The following is an 18,590-nucleotide window of genomic DNA, read 5'->3' as shown; positions in this document are numbered from 1 at the left end:
TTTTCTAATAATATTACCAAGGGTAACAGTGAGTATGCACTTTACCTTCAGCTAACGTAGCATGGACGTGCCGGACGATGGAGTCTCCGACGATCACAGCGTGGCGTTACATCTCGCGAAGGGGAGTGAAGTGGTTCCGGGTGGAGATCTCGAAGACCCGAGGTGCGGAGGGGGAGAGGTCGTCACCCCGGGCCTGGCTCGTGTCTTCCGCTGCTGGTGCACCCAGGGTCCGTGGCGTCCCGGCGCCGGAGTGAAGGACATCTGGGAAGATCGCGTCTTGGGTGCACAGGGTCTGTGAAGAGAAACACACGGAGTAGAGGTGGTGGGAGTGTTAGCAGCATGCTGTATACTTAGCCCGGACTTGTGAGCATCAGCCCGGGATGTTTCCAGCACGGCTCTCCGCTCTCTCAGCTGGGCCTGCTTCTCCACGGCCTCCAGCTGCACCGAATGCAGCTCGAATGTGTCCTCACCTGCACTCAAAGGTAGACACAAATCCGCCATTTAAGCAAGTAACAGTGAAACAATGGTAATGTGTTTGAATAGAGTATTAGCAATGTAAGCGAGATTAGCGGCAGCCGAGCTGGCGATGCTATTGGGCTATAAGCTAATAGCAGACTCGAAAAATCAAAATACAGCTAGTAATAACAAGCCGCTCTGATTGGTTTTGTTTTAGAATGCTATAGGGGATATATTCACACTCAAAACACGCAGTTATAAGAACTTACCAGCTTAACACACAACAAAAACAGTATCAGTACTGGGCATATTATCAAGACAGGTGGATTTACACCAAAATACTGTTTATTTTGATAGAATGCATATTTGACATTAACAACAAAACGTATGGAAAAATTGTACCCTTTTTTTTCCATTTTGAAAATGTACAGTATTGCTGACCTGTTTATTGGGTTACACCCCCCAGTTGAGAACAACAGCTCTAGTGTCTCTATTTGATGACTCATTATTGATGGTTAAAGCTAAATCACCCCTCAGGGATTAATAAAGTTGTATTGTTTCCCATTTATTCTGATCAAGGCCCACAGCAAACTCTGCTTATAGCTGATACCTATTACCTATAAAGTCAGAATTTAAAAGCAATTAACAGAATGAGACAGAGCAGGCGGTCGATATCGATTTTAATGAAAAACACGAGGTTCATAAAAGAGGAACAGCTTTGTGTTCACTGAGGCTAAACACGAACAGACACGCTGGAGTCCAGTTCTAATATATTTGCACATAATGCGGACGTTTCCCTCTGACACCTGATGAAGATCGCACTCTTCAGTTTATTGGCACATTCAAGGGTGAGGTAAGGAGAAATGTTAAGTGCTTTTCTCCTTTCATCGTAAAGGCATGGGGGTGTCATTTTTCAGGATTACTGTAAACAAATCATACAAAATTAATACAGAAAACATGGACGTAACACAAAAACGATGGTATTAGTTTAAAATGGCAATGTCTTTGTGACTGTACGATTCATTAGTGCTATAATACATTAGAAAACAACATGACGAGTAACAGGTTTGATATGCCGACTGCAAAGAATGCCACGTATGAAAAATGTTAAGTGTGTCAACTTGGACAGAACTAAGAGGAGATCCAGTTGTGAAGGGTTTTTCTAACAGCCTCAGTGGAAAACATCCAGACTTTGTCTTTCATGCATGTTAAAGCATCAACTCTAATTCAGTGGTGATCATGGGATTCGAATATGCAGTAGATTTCAGTGTCTGTCATGTGAACACAGAGGAGAAACTAAAGCCTCAAATGTATTGGAAAGAGAAGAAGGAAAAGGAATGGAAATGTCTGGAATAGTTCACCAAGAAACGAAAATTCTGTGATCCTCCACAATGATGTTCCAAACCAGTAGGACCTCCATGGAAGACAAAAGGAGAAATTCTGAAGAATGTACTGGGCTGTGTTTCTCAAAAGCATTGTAAGCCTAAGTTGATCCATTGTCATCAATGGAGCTATGATCAACTTGGGCATACAATGCTTTTGAGAAATGCATCCCTGGTCGATCTTTCCAATTACAATCAATGGGAACCGAGGCTTTCAAGGTGCAAAACGGATCATGAAAGGGATCCATACAACTATGTTCCAAGTCGTCTGAAGCTCAGGTCAGTGGTTATTCACAGATAACGTTCTCCTAAAACACTACTATCGGATCAAGGATTCAGTGAGTTAAGCTCGGTTGATTGAATCATTCAGACTGTTTTTTGTCAGCTAAGTTAGTTAAGATCTAAATCAAATAAAGATTCATTCATGATTCAAACACTGCTACTCCACTCATGACTGTGGAAAGGAGAGCTAGGGCAGATATTAACATTTTTAGAGAACGACAATTTAAAATTCAATCTGTTCGTCACATTAAATTCAGAGGACTTGGAACATTTTCACTTTTCTGAAACTTTATGGTGCTTTGCAACATTTTTTAAGCTTAAAAGCTTCAGTTTGCATCAGGGTTATTATCGTTAACCAATAAAAAATAAATAAAAAAAATCATAATTTGAAAAAAATATAAAATAAAAAAATTTAAACATTTTATTACAGCAACATTTCCCATTTTCTTATTTAAAAAAATACTAAAACTAAAGTACTTTAACTAAAATTAGACTGAAAACAAGCAGACAGAACAAACAACTAAAAAAATAAAAACTCAAAATATGATTATGAATATATCAGTGATACTTAACATACTTATTCATTGTAACTGCATGTAAAAAGCAACTAGTACAATTCTTCAAAATATCTCTTTTTGTTCCACTTAAGAAAATCACATGAATTTGGAACAACATGACGGTGAATAAATAATGACAGAACTGATGTTTTTGGGTGAACCATGTTTACTAATGGTTATTCTATCTACATGCACTGCTCCCGTCAACTATCAACTCAATATTTGGCCACTTTTAGGAGTGATGCAGATTGCGTTTTATCATCTAAATAATGTAAACATATATTTAGGATTAATTTATTAAAAAAAAGGCAATAAAACAGATCTTATGTACCCTTCTGATTGTGAACCTCCAATTCAGCAGACTTTTGTCAGTCATTCTATACAACCACAACTTAAGTCGATACACATCAGTCAATATGAAGAGTCTGCTGCTTTGGGAATTATCAAGATGTGAATGGTCAGAATTTCCAAGCTGCAACAAGTAGGATCATTACCACTGTCTCATCGAGGTTAAGAACAATCCCTGGGGATGTAGTGGAGAGGGTAGGTCTCTTCCATGGGTGTGCTTGTAAATTAGGGAAAACAAGGCAAGGACAGGATCTCTGATACACAGTGAACAAGGTCTGCTAAACTAAATTAAGGGAGTGATCGCGGGTGGTGCTGTGTTCGAGAGTTCATATGTGTGTTTGTTATGACTCAGGGTTGTCCTCTGGCATGTCATTTGCTTCATTTGGCCTGTACATGAACGTTAGCAGAAACAGAGCCACATCGTGGGAGCACCAATAGGCTGTGTGTGACGTCACCGCTGACCAATAGCGGCTCTCCACCAGGCCCTCCCTCAGCTCGAAGTCGATGCGTTTCTCGAGCTCAACTGCAAAACAGACACAAGAACGATGTCATTTGTCAGAACTGCAATATTACATCTCACACTGTGACTTCATATCTAGCAATTTGACTATATCTCATAATTGCAATTTTGTTTCTTATATTTTATTTCTTGGAATTCTGACTTTATATCTTCAAAGTGCTAGTTTATAACTTAGGACATTTCTAAATGTGACTTTATATCTTGCAATTGCGATTTTGCATCTCACAATGTATTTTTATATCTTGCAATTCGACTTTATGATTGGTAATTGCAACTTTATATCTCACAACGTGACTTACCCCTGGTTTCACAGACAAGGCTTAAGCCTAGTCCTAGACTAAAATGTATATCTGAGCTGTTTCAACTGAAAGAAACTTGCACTGACTGATCTTAAAACATGTCAGTGCCTTTGTTTTGTCTCAAGATGCACCCCAGTAATGCTTTTTTCTAAGGCATGTTTATAAAAATTACTTAAATGTCCTTATTGAACTATGGCCTAATCCTGGTTTAGGCTAAGCCCTGTCTAAGAAACCGGGCCTTAATTTCTTACTTTAAAAACCTTATCTTACAATTACTTTATTTTTTACTCAGAGGTGGAGACGTTTCCATTATAATAAAGGATAAAGTTATCAGTAAAAACAACTGTTTTTGGAAATATTAACGGCACCAAACTGCAAAGATATAGTTTGTTTCCAAACAGGTTTTCTAAACCAAAATACTGAAATCATGAAATTATGAGTACTGAGAAAATTATCAAACTGCACAATGACTTCTTTATGTAGATGGTGCTTACAGGTTGAGTTATCCATAATGACAGAGGGTGATTGTGACATGCTGGTGTCTCCTGTCTTCTCCTCTATTTTCTCATCGGTCTTCTCCTCAACTATATCGTCTAACTCCACAGGCCGGCCGTCTTCCCCTTTCTCACAAGCCCCTCCTTCAGAGTCTAATGGCTCCTCCTCCACACTACCCACCTGTCCACTAGAGCGGGAAAATCTGGAGAACAGGATACCGCCAATGCCTTTACCAATACTTGCCGCTCCTGCATAAAAAAAAGTATGCACAGAAAACGTTACAATTTAAGTCATGAAACCTTCTTATTTCAGAAATAAGGATGGCTTTGGCACATGCAGTATTTGTATAATATATATATATATATATATATTATTTTTCATGTCACAATTGAATGATTCAGATCAAACTCATTTTAATATTACACAAAGATAACCTGAGTAAATACAAAATGCAGTTTTGAAATAACGAGTTCATTTATTAAAAGAAAAAAGCTGTCCAAACCTGCCTGGCCCTACGTGAAAAAGTAATTGCCCTCCAAATTTAACAACTGGTTGTGCGACCCTTTGCAGCAACAACTGCAATCAAGCGTTTGCAATAACTGGAGGAATTTTGGCCCACTCTTCTTTGCAGAATTCAATTGTTTTAATTCAGCCATATTGGAGGGTTTTCGAGCATGAAAGGACTGTTTAAGGTCATACCACAGCATCTCAATCGGTGGGAAGTCGTGGCCTAATGGTTAGAGATTCGGACTCGTAATCCAAAGGTTGCGGGTTCGAGTCTCGGGCCGGCAGGAATTGTAGGTGGGGGGAGTGAATGTCCAGCGCTCTCTCCACCCTCAATACCACGACTGAGGTGCCCTTGAGCAAGGCACTGAATCCCAAAAGGCTCCCCAGGCGCCGCAGCATAAAAATGGCTGCCTACTGCTCCGGGTGTGTGTTCACGGTATGTGTGTGTTCACTGCTGTGTGTGTGTGCACTTTGGATGGGATAAATGCAGAGCACGAATTCCAAGTATGGGTCACCATACTTGGCTGTATGTCACTTCACTTTTCACTTTCACTTCACTTTAATTCTGGACATTGACTTGGCCACTCCAAAACCTTAATTTTGTTTTTCTTGAGCCATTCAGAGGTGGACTTGCCGGTGTGTTTGGGATCATTGTCCTGCTGCATAACCCAAGTGTGCTTGAGCTTGAGGTCACAAACTGATGGCAGGACATTCTCCTTCAGGATTTTCTGATAGAGTGCAGAATTCATGGTTCCATCAATTATGGCAAGTCGTCAACATGTTTCACTGTTGGTATGATGTTCTTTTTAGGAAATGCTGTGTTGGTTTTATGCCAGATGTAACGGAACACGCACCTTCCAAAACGTTCAACTTTTGTCTCATCAGTCCACAGAATATTTGCCCAAAAGTCTTGGGGATAATCAAAATATGTTTTGGCAAATGTGAGATGAGACATTGTGTTGTTTTTGGTCAGCAGTGGCTTTTGCCTTGGAACTCTCCCATGGATGCCGTTTTTGCCCAGTCTCTCTCTTATTGTTGAATCATGAACACTGACCTTAATTGAGGCAAGTGAGGCCTGCAGTTCTTTAGATGTTGTTCTGGGTTATTTTATGACGTCCTGGATGAGTTGTTGTTGCGCTCTTGGAGTAATTTTGGTTGGCCGGCCACACCTGGGAAGGTTCACCACTGTTCCAAGTTTTCCCCATTTGTGGATAATGGCTTTGACCGTGGTTCGCTGGAGTCCCAAAGCCATATAAATGGCTTTATAACCCTTTCCAGACTGATATATAATGAACTATTTTGTTTGTCATCTGTTCTTGAATTTCTTTAGATCGCGGCATGATGTGTTGCTCTTTAAACATTCTTCTCTTTGTCAGACATGTTATATTTAAGTGATTTCTTGATTCAACAGGTCTGGTAGTAATCAGGCCTGGTTGTGGCTAGTGAAATTTAACTCAGCTTTTTAAAATAATGTGGTTAATCACAGTTCTTTCAAGATTTAACAGGAGGGGCAATTAATTTTTCACGTAGGGCCAGGTAGGTATTAACAGCTTTTTTCCCTTAATAAATGAAATCATCATTTAAAAACTGCATTTTATATTTACTTGCATTATCTTTGTGTAATATTCAAATTTTGTTTGATCTGAATTTTTTAAGTGTGACAAATAGGCAAAAAAATAAAAAAACAGGAAGGGGGCAAAAACCTTTTCACGGCACTGTACATATTAGGGCTGTCAGTTTAACGAGTTATATACTATATAGTTTAACGTAAATAACGCACATCATCTTACATTTGACTGTTGACAAATGATGCAGGGCAACAACTCCATAAATGTAGTTATGCCCTAAAATTCAAGATATTGGGGCAAAAATGCTCCAAAGTTTTTGTCTCATATTTATATCATATGATAAGCGATATCACACGAGCAGCAAGAGCTATATCATATGAGTGCTGTTTGTCCCGAGTGCAAATGTGATGTTATACAACAGTTCAGTAAATAAAAAGTTATTGTGTTATATTTTAAACACAATATTGTCTGTTTTTGCTCCGTTTTGGCAACAAAAATATTACCTTTAAAGCCACAGCAGAATTGTTGTGCATCTCCGAGCAACACAAATCGGATGAATCAAAAGGCCCATTCATAAAGAAAGCCGTTTAAATTTTTGAATGAATCACATTTGCAGTTTGACTTATAAAGACATTTACAGTCACCTGCTGGCAGTTTTAGTTTCTTATTTTGAGTATTATTTCATAAAAAATAAAAAAAAAAGGGGGAAAAACTTTAAAGGGATAGTTCACCCAAAAAATTTAAATTGTCATAATTTATTAAAACCTGAATGACTTTTTTTGTGGAACATAAATCAAGGTATTTTGAATGGTTACCAATGACTTCCATTGCAAAAAACAAAACAAAAACAAAAAAACAGATTATCTTTTATGCTGTATAGTTTATGTCAGGCCGTTATGACACAAAATATTTTATTATTACTTACACACCTAGTAATATATATACAATCTAGTTCATTTCTGTTAATTTTGTTTTGGCCTATAATATATAGTATTGCTCAGGGGTTTTACAAATCTCCAGTTGTTTCTGTGACACTTCCTAATTGCTTCCTATTGAGCCAATACTTTGCTGAGCTGTTTCTATTTATCGCTTTGTGGACTAAAATCAAGTGCTATAAACTGCAAATACGCAGTAATTAAAGGCAGACTGCCATTATCTCAGTATTTGGGAAGCGTAATCCTACTCCTACACTGCACACTATACATTCTGCTCTACTACTCCAGACGCCTTTAATGACCTCTCTCTTTCCATCTCACCCATGATGCTGGCCTTGCCCAGGTTGGTGATAGACTCGCCGTAGTGTCTGCGGGGCTGCGGAGGGGAGGTGCAGGGGCTCGGGAGGCTCTCTGTATCGGACACAGAAGCACTTTCCTTTGACGGATTCAGTAGAGTGGGACGGATCTGTTCATACGGTGTGGGGCTGGTGGTGTTGTACCTAAAAAAAAAAAAAATCAATGGTTACATGAATGTAAAAAACTATATGCAGTCACAGTTGTGCATTGTACATTATAGAAACAGTACTTTATTTGCTTATATATATATATATATATATATATATATATATTTCCAATTTAACACTTTCACTTAATTTTTGCATTTATTTAGCGAAGTCATTCTTTTACTCACCAGTGAATTTGGACAGGTGCTATATTACTATAATGCTTCAGGATGAGAGGTTCCAACCTGTATGCCTAAAAGGAAACCATTTGTCTTTATTTGATTGTTATTTATATTTCCTGACTGATACAGATATTCTATATCTTCGATTACAATAACAGGAACTATACTGAAAAAAGAAATGGTGTAGAAACAATTTTCACTTAGAAATTGCTAGTAACACATTCAACTGAATGAAAAACTTTGACGCAGAAAGACTGAAATAGTATTTCCTTGTAAAACATACTCCAACAATATTGGTTTTATTTTTTTTGGCTGTGTTTGTCCTATTTTAAAAATATGGTTCAAAGGGGCGGGGGGGTACAATGAGGCACGGAAGAAACATTTTTTGGGTTCCTTAAAGAATCTTTCAATCAAAGGTTTTTATAAGAACCATTTTTCTTGCTTCTGTGGAATGGAACGGTTCCATGAATGTTCATGGAACCACAGAAGCCAGTAAAAAAGCCTTTTATTTTAAAGAATGCATTTGAATGAATTAGAATTTAGGGACAATTTCAACAGATTAGAGCTAATTACATGTATTTTAATGCTAGAATTCATTATTTTATTTCAAGACTAAAGACTAATTTTTGTTTCCCAACTGGCTCCTAATATGGACCAGTAAAAAGAGAAATATGATCCTGAGCTATGTTTACACTGCAGTCTAATCACACTCACTACAGGATCAGTGGGATGGAAGATGTTGAAAAGCCTCTGGCAGATGGACTTGGGTAGGATGTGGTCCTGTGTTCTGTTGGTTCCGGGACGGACACCTCGCAATGCCAAGAACACAGCCAGAGGAGATCCCATGCAAAAGAAGTTCTCCACCTACAATCCCAAATCACATGGTTTATTGATTAAGACAAACACAAACAGGAGGTGAGAAGGAGAAAGGAAGGGTACGGTTACACAAACATACCTTGAATTTCAGGGCTGGAGAGGGTCTTGAAGATGAGGTTTGGAAATGCCGAAGCTTATCCTCCAAATCCCTCATTCTGCAAATGAAATATTAAATTACATTTTTGGAGAGCAACATCACATAAACCAGATTAAAAGAGGGATTGTCATTGTGGGGTAGAGTGCAGACAAAACTAAAAAGCTTTTAATAATTCACGATTCTTAAATGCATCAGAAACAACAGGGGAGCACTAAAATCAATACAGCTGACAAACAAACAAATGGATAATATATTACGAACTAATGGAAAAGGATTGTAAAGGTTGCTATTTCTAAATCTTAATGTATCATTCAGACAACAGAAATCACAGTTAAAATAACAGCTATATTTGTGCTAGCCATGTAAAACTGACAGCCAGGACGTTAGTGGCTAATATGTTGTGAATGTTTATTAGCGAGTTTCTGTTTGGTTGCTACAGTGCTCCAAGTGGATGTTAGCATGTCGCTAGTGGTTGTTAGTGTGTTGCAGAAGTGGTCTGGTGGTTGTTAGCATGTTGTTACAGTGGTTAAGGTTGTTAGCATGTTGATATGTAGTAGTGTTCTGAATGGTTGTTGTTAGCGTGTTGCTAGTGTGTTCTGAGTCGTTGTTAGCATGTTGCTACAGTGGTTAAGGTTGTTAGCATATTGCTATGCAGTTTCTAGCGTTCTGAATGGTTGTTAGTGTGTTGCTAGAGTGGTCTGAGTATTGCTAGCATGTTGCTGTTTTATTGTTTTTGAGTGTTCAGAGAGGATATTAGAGTGTTCTGAGTATTGCTAGCATGTTGCTGTTTGATTGTTTTTGAGTGTTCAGAGAGGATATTAGAGTGTTCTGGGTGGATGTTAGCATGTTTCTATAGTGGTCTGAGTAGTTGTTAGCTTGTTTCTTTGCTGCTACAGTGTTCTGAGAGGTTGTTAGTGTCATGCTATTGTCGTTGAGTGTTCTGAGTAGCTATTAGTGTGTTGCTATGCTTCAGTTTTCTGACAGGTTGTTAGTGTCTTGTGTTTTAGGTGGTAGTTAATATGTTGCTAGTGTGTTTTGAGTGTTTGTTAGCATGTTGCTATGCGATTGCTCAACTGATTTTAGAGGTTTTGTCTTACTAGCGTGTCCTGGGTGGACGTTAACGTATTGCTATACAATTACTAGATTAATCTGAGTGGTTGTTAGCATGTTGCTATGCAGTTGCTACAGTTAAGGTGGGCATCCACCTGGTTTCAGGTTGGACAGTCTGGTTTTGAAATACCATGTCTGTTTACCAAAGCAGACATTAATTTGTCCTCCTTTTAATATCGCTATCTTATACTTTATAAAATGGTATATAATAAATAAATACGTTTACATTAAGTGATGTACATTTCAGACACAATATTGTCAGTATTGACTGTTTTGGTCTATTTCTTTTTTTCTATCTCTGATCAACATGGTAGTGTTTCGTTCCTGAGTGATTCAGCATTTCTGAACGAATCGGATGAGTGATTCAATAAGACAGTTATCCGAAACTCAATTGCATACTAGTATACTACTTTTACTATTTTAGCATAACCTTTTTAGGTACAAATTGCAAGAGTAGTATACTAGTATGCGGAAATGAAGTCAGTAAGTCACTTTCTTCATTCCTGAATGAATCAGCCGTTACTTTCTTTTATATTCAACATGTTATTTATGCAGTTGTATAAACGCATTCATGGCATCTCTGAGTTGCTTTAAACAGTCTGCAGAAATACATTTAAATGCAACTTGAGATGCAGCTTCTTGAGATTTTGCTGATATTGATTTAAGTTGATTGGTAATTGCATTTATTGAATAAATATACAGATTTACATGAATGATGATGCATACATTTAGACATAAGGTTAGAACTTTGCCCTTATAAAGGGTAAAAAAAATGTCCATGGAAATAAATTTAATAATAAAAATCAAAAAAATCTAATGTTTTTGTCACGTTTAGGAATATTTTTCAGTTTTTATCCTGGAAAGTGTCCTCCTTTTTGGAGTCATAGAAATGGCCACCCTGAAGATCCTTGCGCACGGAGTCCGAAATTTTCGTATGCGTTTTTCGTATTTGTCATCCTTTCCTCTCAAAACGCTTGCTACGGATGCGAAAACGTAGAAAATCAAACCAGGTTTCGGAGGCAGTGTGTAAACGTGATTGACACAACGTGAGGTTGTATTTATTTTACAACATGCGAAAAGTTCGGACTCCGTGTGCAAGGATCTTCAGGGTGGCCATTTCTATAAGAGTTCGGACTCAGTGTGCAATAGCCTTAAAACAGTTTTAGGTTTAAATCTCTGTTAAAACTCTAAAAAAAAATTTGTGGAATGTTCATTATAATGTTCATTGTCACTGTCCTGCTTATTATTATTAGATTTACTAATACAATGGAAGTGTAGAGTGTAACTATAATTAGTTGTAAACCTTAAGCATGTGTTACGAAGATCCTCCAGTAGCTGACGTTCTTGTCTGCTAATGTCAGCCTCCATGGCATCTGGCACCTCTTCATGAACAAAGCGCACAGGGTCCCACCCTGTCATGATGTCAAAGGTGATGACACAGCCGAGTGAGTGGGAGACGATGGACACCTTTCCTTTCTCTGCAAATTCTGGGTTGCGCTCACAAAAGAGCGTGTAGAGTCGGTTCAACTCTTTGGTTAGACCCCGGGTGATCTAAGGATGCAAGTGCAGTGAGCATGAAATGAACAATTGTGACACTTTTTTTGTGTACTAGGAAATAGTAGGACAGAGTGTGCTTCAGTGTGGGACATTTAGTCAAACTTTACATGAAAGAGACTAAGAATAGCTATGCTCCAAAACCTAGTCAGCTGCCATGCTGTGTACTGCCTACATAGACAGCTGCCTTCTAAATTAGTATGCATTCTGAATTTAACCTAATAAGTGAAAGACTTATAACACTGAACATAGGTACTGAATAAAAAAAAACATGTGAAGTGCATGGGAAATTCAGTAACTGATTTCAACTGAATGCTGCTAAGCTAAAAATACTCTAATAAGCTAAAAACCATAGCACACACACGTACTGATTAAAATAATATATTTGAAATAATATTTAGCTATATTTATTTATACTTTCTGAACATTATACTCAACATTTCTGGTCCACAAATTACACGTACTTGAGATAATATAATATTAATCAAATAAAAGGCCAATTAAGCATACTCAAACAGATGTATATATAAAATATATGTTGCATGTAAAGTATGTGATTATAATTTTATTAATAATCACATACTTATAATATATTTCACATATACTAAATTGCAACTTCATTATGAAAATGTGATCGCCTTAAACGGAGTGTCTATTTACACTAAGTGCAAATAGCCTGCCTTGTTGTCAAAGGCTATTTACACTGACTTCACCCAGTAACGTGTGATTGGGTTAGTCAACACTAAAAAAAAGAAGCTAGTTTAGAATTAGTTTCAGTGGTGTAGATGGTAAGGTGCATGCTTTTTGAAGCGATCGACCCGAGTTCGAACTTTTTTCTCCCTTTTCAAATCTCATTTTGCATCAGAAAGGCATTTAATAAAAATGAAAAATTTCAATAAAAATGAAGGAAATAATAAAAAAGTTGAAAATAAAAGTATCGGGTAGAGTAAGGGTAGGTGTAGGCTGTAAACTTTAACCATATTTGAGAGACATTAGAATGATAAAATTACATATAAAGATGGAATTAGGTGGGTCAAAAAAGAAAAAAGGATCATCTAATTGCATTTAATATAAATTTAAACTATAATAATTTTTCAAAAAAATACTTTCAGTTCACATTTAAATATATTATTTTATAAGTATACTATTTTCATAATAACTTAAGTATGCTAATGTGTAATTTCTTATTTGAATGGAAATACATTCTTTAAAAAGAAAATGTGATGATGCCTTAGATTTTGGCCAATATAAGATAGCATAATAATTTAAGTACAGTCTTTTCATAAGGAGCATGTTGTTTATGTACTAGATTTTGAAACATGACGTTTATAATGGGTAGAGAGCTGAAAAATAAAAAAAATAATGAGAAAACGAATGAAAGATTGGAGGATTGTGGCTGTATGTCACCTCATCCCTGTACAAAGGGCTTGTGTAGTACATAATGTCCATGGCACTGCTGTTCAGCATGTCTCTCAGACCTCGCACTTTGTCTGGAGTAATGGAGTCCACGGTGTCTGAAAAAGTACACTTCATCATAATAGTTTTCAAACATTATGTACTTTGTTTTTTTTTTTATTATTGTCCATAGTCAATACCTCCATCAAGGGCGAGTTTAGATCGCCATTCCACAGGAAGGAACTCAACGTGTTCATTTGTTCGGTCCGAAAAGTGCTTCTCCTCCATCTTGCGGGCAGCATCACGCATCCTGTCCATCAGTGAAATGCATCAGTTAGTTTCAGGTTTAGATGACTGGTTTTGTGCAGATTCAGCTGTGTGATCAGTGGACTCACATGCTTGTATTTCTAATGATACGGCCCTGATCCATCTTCTGGCCGATCCCATGCACCACAAAGACTATGTGCGTTGTTTCAGGGGGCGTGTCCTCTGGAGCCGCCTCCTCTACGTAACCTCGATGGAGACGGGTCCCGCTGCTGGACGCTAACCAGACATGAAGTAAGAAACTCTGCTACTTTGTAACATTGATAATCCCTTCATTTTATCTTTAATTTGAATAATGACTCTGCTTGTGAAAAAGATATTGAATGTGCACTTGTTGTGTACTTAAAATTTTAGAAGAATGGTTCAATTGTACTTGCAGATAATATAATATTAATTAAAGAAAAAGAAAAAGAGTTTAGCTCCAACCCCAATCAAACACACCTGAACAAGCTAATCAAGTCTTCAGAATTACTAGGGCTACATGCAGGTGAGGGTTTTTTCAGGGTTGGAGCTAAACTCTGCAGGACATCGGCACTTCAGGACCGACGTTACCTACCCCTGCTCTAGTTTATCACTTAATGTTACATTTAAATATATTGTGAATGTACTAAACTGCAATAAATGTCTAATTGCAAATATAATTAAATATATGTCATACAGGTTTAAATAGAAATTACATTAAAGCATAATTTATTTTAATCAGCATATTTGGCAGTGCACTTTAACCATATTAAAAAAAAAATAAAAAAAAAACGAGAATTAATAATGAAATTAAATTTAAAGATGTACTTAGGTGTACTTCTTGGGTCAAAAAGTACTCTAAAGGTCAGCTAATTGCATTTAATAAATTTTAATTTCATTTGAATTAACATGCAATTAACATGTCCGAAAACATAAAATTTCATTTGCACTTAAGTATTTTCTTACACAGTATATTATCTCAGTAATAGTTACTCTAACTTGTTTTTGCTTTTTCACAAGGGTTATACTGAACTCATTTTGGTCAAAACCTCAAATTCACTGACATTTTTCACTTCTTTTGCCTGTAGCTCAAAATTAGCCCGTGTGACTTCCGACTCATTTCGCCAGAACGGGTCACATTTTAAGAATGTCCTTGCTACGTTTCTGAGCCTTGATCCTGTAAGGATCCTTGCTGTCTATGGGAGGGTCAGAGAGCTCTCGGAATTCATCAAAAACATCTCAATTTGTGCTCCGAAGATGAACGAAGGTCTTACAAGTTTGGAACGACATGAGGGAGAGTCATTAATGACAGAATTTTTATTTTTGGGTGAACCATCCCTTTAAGACAGAATACTGCACTCATCAAGCCATTTCATGTGGTCTTTTTTTAATGAGCAATACCATTGAGAAGTACTTACTAGTCAAGATCGTTACAAACCTTTGGAGAATCCCAGTTTCTGAGTAACAGTCCGTGCGATCTTTGAAGTGGTAGCATCGCTGTAAAGGTACACTTCATCCACGCTGTGCCAGTCCACGTGGCTCCGGCTCAGTTTCAGACTGTGCATGGCTAAGTGAATTAAGGGCAGAAGTCAAACACGTCCGTTTCAAATTACCTGACTGTTAAGTAATGCCTAATCAGCTCAGTTCATTTCAATTAAGGGTCTTTTTGACTATTTGCAAACACAAGTGACAGCCAATAGCCCTTCTGTAGTATGCATGTCACCGGTGTTTGACTTACTTCAAATGTGTGTCATATTAGACAAACAGGAAGTCTGGGTTGGGTTGTGGTTCATTCATGGCCGTGCCTCTAGATCAGCTGAACTAGGCCTCAATGTTAAGTCGGCCTTTTTTGTGTGCTTGACCCCTATAACAAAGCTTCCCTAACCCTGAGTGCTATTCGTAACATGGTTTATTACCATCTTTGCTGTCCACCGTGGTGGCCACCGCTTCCGTGTCAAAGGTGTCTTTCATCTGCTGGCCTCGGAAACGTGCCAGGTACTCCAGTTCAATGAGGTCACTTTCCTCTTCCTCCAGTGGCAACCAGGTCCCGTCTGTGAACCACTGGCCTCTCATGACCGGGATGTGGTCCTGTTCTGTAAATGCAAGCAGTATGAATTGTTATCCGTTTCTGAAGAAACATTTTATCTGACTTGAGCCCAAAGACCCCACAAGATTCCTGTTATTGTAGGGTAAATTTGTGAGTCTTTGTGACGAATTCATGGTTTTTGCGATTAATTAAATGACATTATATTTGTTATTTACGTACATAATGACTTATGACATTTTCTGTGGCTTGAATAAAGTCTACAGAGAAAAGCAATATATAGATTTATATTTTTCTTTAAGTTTGTGCCGTTTTCTCAAACACCTAAAATCATATTCATGATTCAGAAGTGAACTTCTGTCTGTATGGTAGTTAGTTTCTTAGTTTCTTGAAATTGAGAATGCAAGTACAGAGTGACGAGACGGATATACAACTGATTTCAATGCTGAATTGTGCCGAGATGTCTTGGCTACAATTTATTGTAAACATAAAAGACTGTACACTGTAGTGTATAGCAGGCTGTAAAGGAATAGTTCACCCAGAAATGAACTTGTTGTCATTATTTACTCACCCTCATGTTGTTCCAAACTTGAATTTCTTTCCACACTATGGAGTGGATACTAGCAACTGCTTGGTTTCCTACACTCTTCAAAGTATCTTTTGTGTTCAACAGAAGAAAGAAACTCATACAGGTTTGGAACAACTTGAGGGCGAGTAAATAATGACTGAATTTTTACTTTTGGGTAAACTATTCCTTTAAAGTGCAGTGACATTAGTGAAATCTCACTGAAATTTAGTGTCTAATAGTTGTCTAATAGCTCTAATTTTACAGCTCACACAGAAGTCAACGGTGCAAACAAGTGTGACCAACTTAAACAGCCTTTACTTTTCACCTTAATGTGAAATATCTGATTCCTAGTGATTGATTTCGTCCACAAAAAAATCACTGAAATCCGTCTGCACCTCTGAATAAAAGGTTAAAATAACAGTTATCCCATTGTTATTAAAAACACAAAAGGAGAAGTTACACATTAATGCTCCTTTATTAAAGTAGGAGGCAACTTTCCTCCATTTGAGGAACAACCCGTAATGTTGTTATTCGATAGAGACTGAGGTAAAATCTGATGCAATCACTTTCAGGGTCAAGTTTGAATATTGAACTCATTGACATTTAAGATTTGTGGCAGTGTTTTTTTGGGCAAATAATGAGTTAAATTTCAGTTTGTTTGTTTTTCTCACACAAGATTATCATTATATTATCATTTCACACAATGAATTATGTACTTTTAGGATACTTTCATGGTGCTTTTGGAGCTTGACAGGTTCAGACACCAGATATAATTTTTGATATTTTTAAGTGGGTGCAGGACACTATAGTTAATTTATGTAAGCGAGGATAGCAAAATAAAGTAAACTGTGACATATTACACCCAAAAAAAACTTCATACAGTGTAAAATTGATTACAATTTTTGGGGGAATTTGGAAATGTGACCTGCCCATGTTTTGTTCCCTTTCTATCAAATGTATCTGGCATTATCGAGATGACTCTTGAGTTCTACCATTTTCTTAACTATAGCGAATAAACTGTGATAATGTGTTAAGTGTTGAAGGTGCCTGAATAAATTGTGGTTTGAATGCATGTAAAAGGTCATTCTGCAAAATAACATTGTTTTCTTTAATGTAAGCTTGTAAAAATACTCACGGTTCCAGTAAACAGGATAACAGTCTTTCTTGTTGATGTCCACCTCGTAGAGTCCTCCACGGACACACACTGCGTCCACGTTGATGCTTTCTGAACCCAGCTCCGTCTCTTCTGTTGCGCATCCAGCCTCCGGGCTCTCGGTTACCGACTGTCTCCGGACCTCCGGTGCTTCGCATCCCGATGGTGACTCGAATAAGTCCTCCGCTTCTTCACCCGCATCCCTCCGTTTGACCTCGTTCGGGTTAAGTTCGCAGTATTTGCGATAAGCCAACTCGATTTTCAAAGAATCGTGTCCGACAAACGGTTTCCAGGTCCGCTTGTCCTCTTTGTAGAACCAGCGCACCTCCTCGGGTCCGAGCTCCGTGATGACTTCCCCGCGGTGCCGCGAGCTGTTGGAGCGGTTGCGCTTTTTCGTGGCGACGGTCCCATCACTATCGCTGTAGTTGGGGTCTAAGGGGATGTCGAGATAATCGGAGTCCGGGTCGGAACCGAGTAGGCCATGATAGCCGGCGAAACCCTCTTCCACCAGGCCTAGCATCAGTTGGCGTTGGCCTCGGGGTAGCGGCAGATGTCCGTCTATACCCGGCTGCACCGCGTCCATCCCGGCGCGTATCGCGTCGCCCGTTGGTTCCTCGAAGCAGGACACAAACGCATCCTCCATCCTTCCCCATTCACTTACATTTTCCCTGCTTTGGGAACAACTCAAAGACGTTTTATCCTGACAAGCGCTCATCGCTGTCTCCGCTTTCTAGAAAACAGCAAACGAAGCGATTCCAGCTGATTATAATAACAACAAATCTAACGATGTCAAAACCTCTCCTTCCCCCGGCGCCACCGGAGCGGCCAGCATCTGTCCGGATGCGTCAATCACACGCGCTGGACTCGAAACCCCATTAAATAACGACGAATTCAGTCGCACAGTCCTCAACTTACCGGGCGGACACGCCAACCTGTTCACTTTCCATAAATATGCCGACTGTATTTCTCTCTGTGGAGCCCCTCTTGCTCTTTAGCGACTCGTGAATGAATCTTTCTGTTGAGTTGAGTCGAATCTTTTTAATGAATTGATTCAACCGGTTCACAGAATCAGTCTGAACGAGTCGTTCTCGAGTCCGTGAAATATCACATATTATTTCTTCCTTAGGCTGTTTATAGTCTATCTTTATGTGACTTTAATAATATAAGTAGGCAGCAGGCCTATTTTAAATAACGTTGTTTTGATAAGATTGGTTAAAAATGCAGTAAACAACCTTATATGGGTGGGAAGTCGTGGCCTAATGGCTAGAGAGTCGGACTCGTAATCCAAAGGTTGCGGGTTCGAGTTGCAGTTATTCTAATTTCTATACTATTATATACATAGTCGGGGAGCCAAAGTCTCAAAAATGGGTTGAACCTGACATGGTCTGTCATACTTTTTATTTGTGTTTTTTCTGTTAATTTTGACCCTATGAACCAATAATTGGAGGGTCTGCTCTGCCGGAAATATTGCGAA

The 18,590-nt window shown here is 38.3% G+C and overlaps 1 protein-coding gene across 1 annotated transcript; it reads right to left on the bottom strand.

The window, feature by feature from the left end:
* Positions 1-1,119: 1,119 nt before the first annotated feature.
* On the bottom strand, positions 1,120-18,151 carry LOC306880129 (phospholipase DDHD1-like). The gene is made up of 13 exons (XM_079433450.1): positions 17,099-18,151; positions 15,268-15,444; positions 14,790-14,918; positions 13,462-13,609; positions 13,267-13,376; positions 13,079-13,185; positions 11,421-11,668; positions 8,990-9,065; positions 8,749-8,898; positions 8,041-8,105; positions 7,671-7,849; positions 4,339-4,587; positions 1,120-3,548 (listed from the first exon to the last, which is right to left on the bottom strand). The coding sequence occupies exons 1-13, from the start codon at positions 17,829-17,831 to the stop codon at positions 3,367-3,369; spliced, it is 2,553 nt and encodes an 850-aa protein (XP_079289576.1). The 5' UTR covers positions 17,832-18,151; the 3' UTR covers positions 1,120-3,366.
* Positions 18,152-18,590: the final 439 nt, after the last annotated feature.

This window comes from Barbus barbus (assembly GCF_936440315.1).
Source record: "Barbus barbus genome assembly, chromosome: 14".
NCBI lineage: Eukaryota > Metazoa > Chordata > Actinopteri > Cypriniformes > Cyprinidae > Barbus > Barbus barbus.
This window is presented reverse-complemented; position numbering and strand designations above follow the sequence as displayed.

Coding starts and splice junctions, on each gene's coding strand:
- LOC306880129 (XM_079433450.1), bottom strand. CDS start 17,831: ATGAGCGCTTGTCAGGATAAAACGTCTTTGAGTTGTTCCCAAAGCAGG. Junction 15,445..17,098: donor TTATCCTGTTTACTGGAACC/GTGAGTATTTTT, acceptor TTGCATTTACAG/AACAGGACCACATCCCGGTC. Junction 7,850..8,040: donor GCACCTGTCCAAATTCACTG/GTGAGTAAAAGA, acceptor TTTTTTTTTTAG/GTACAACACCACCAGCCCCA.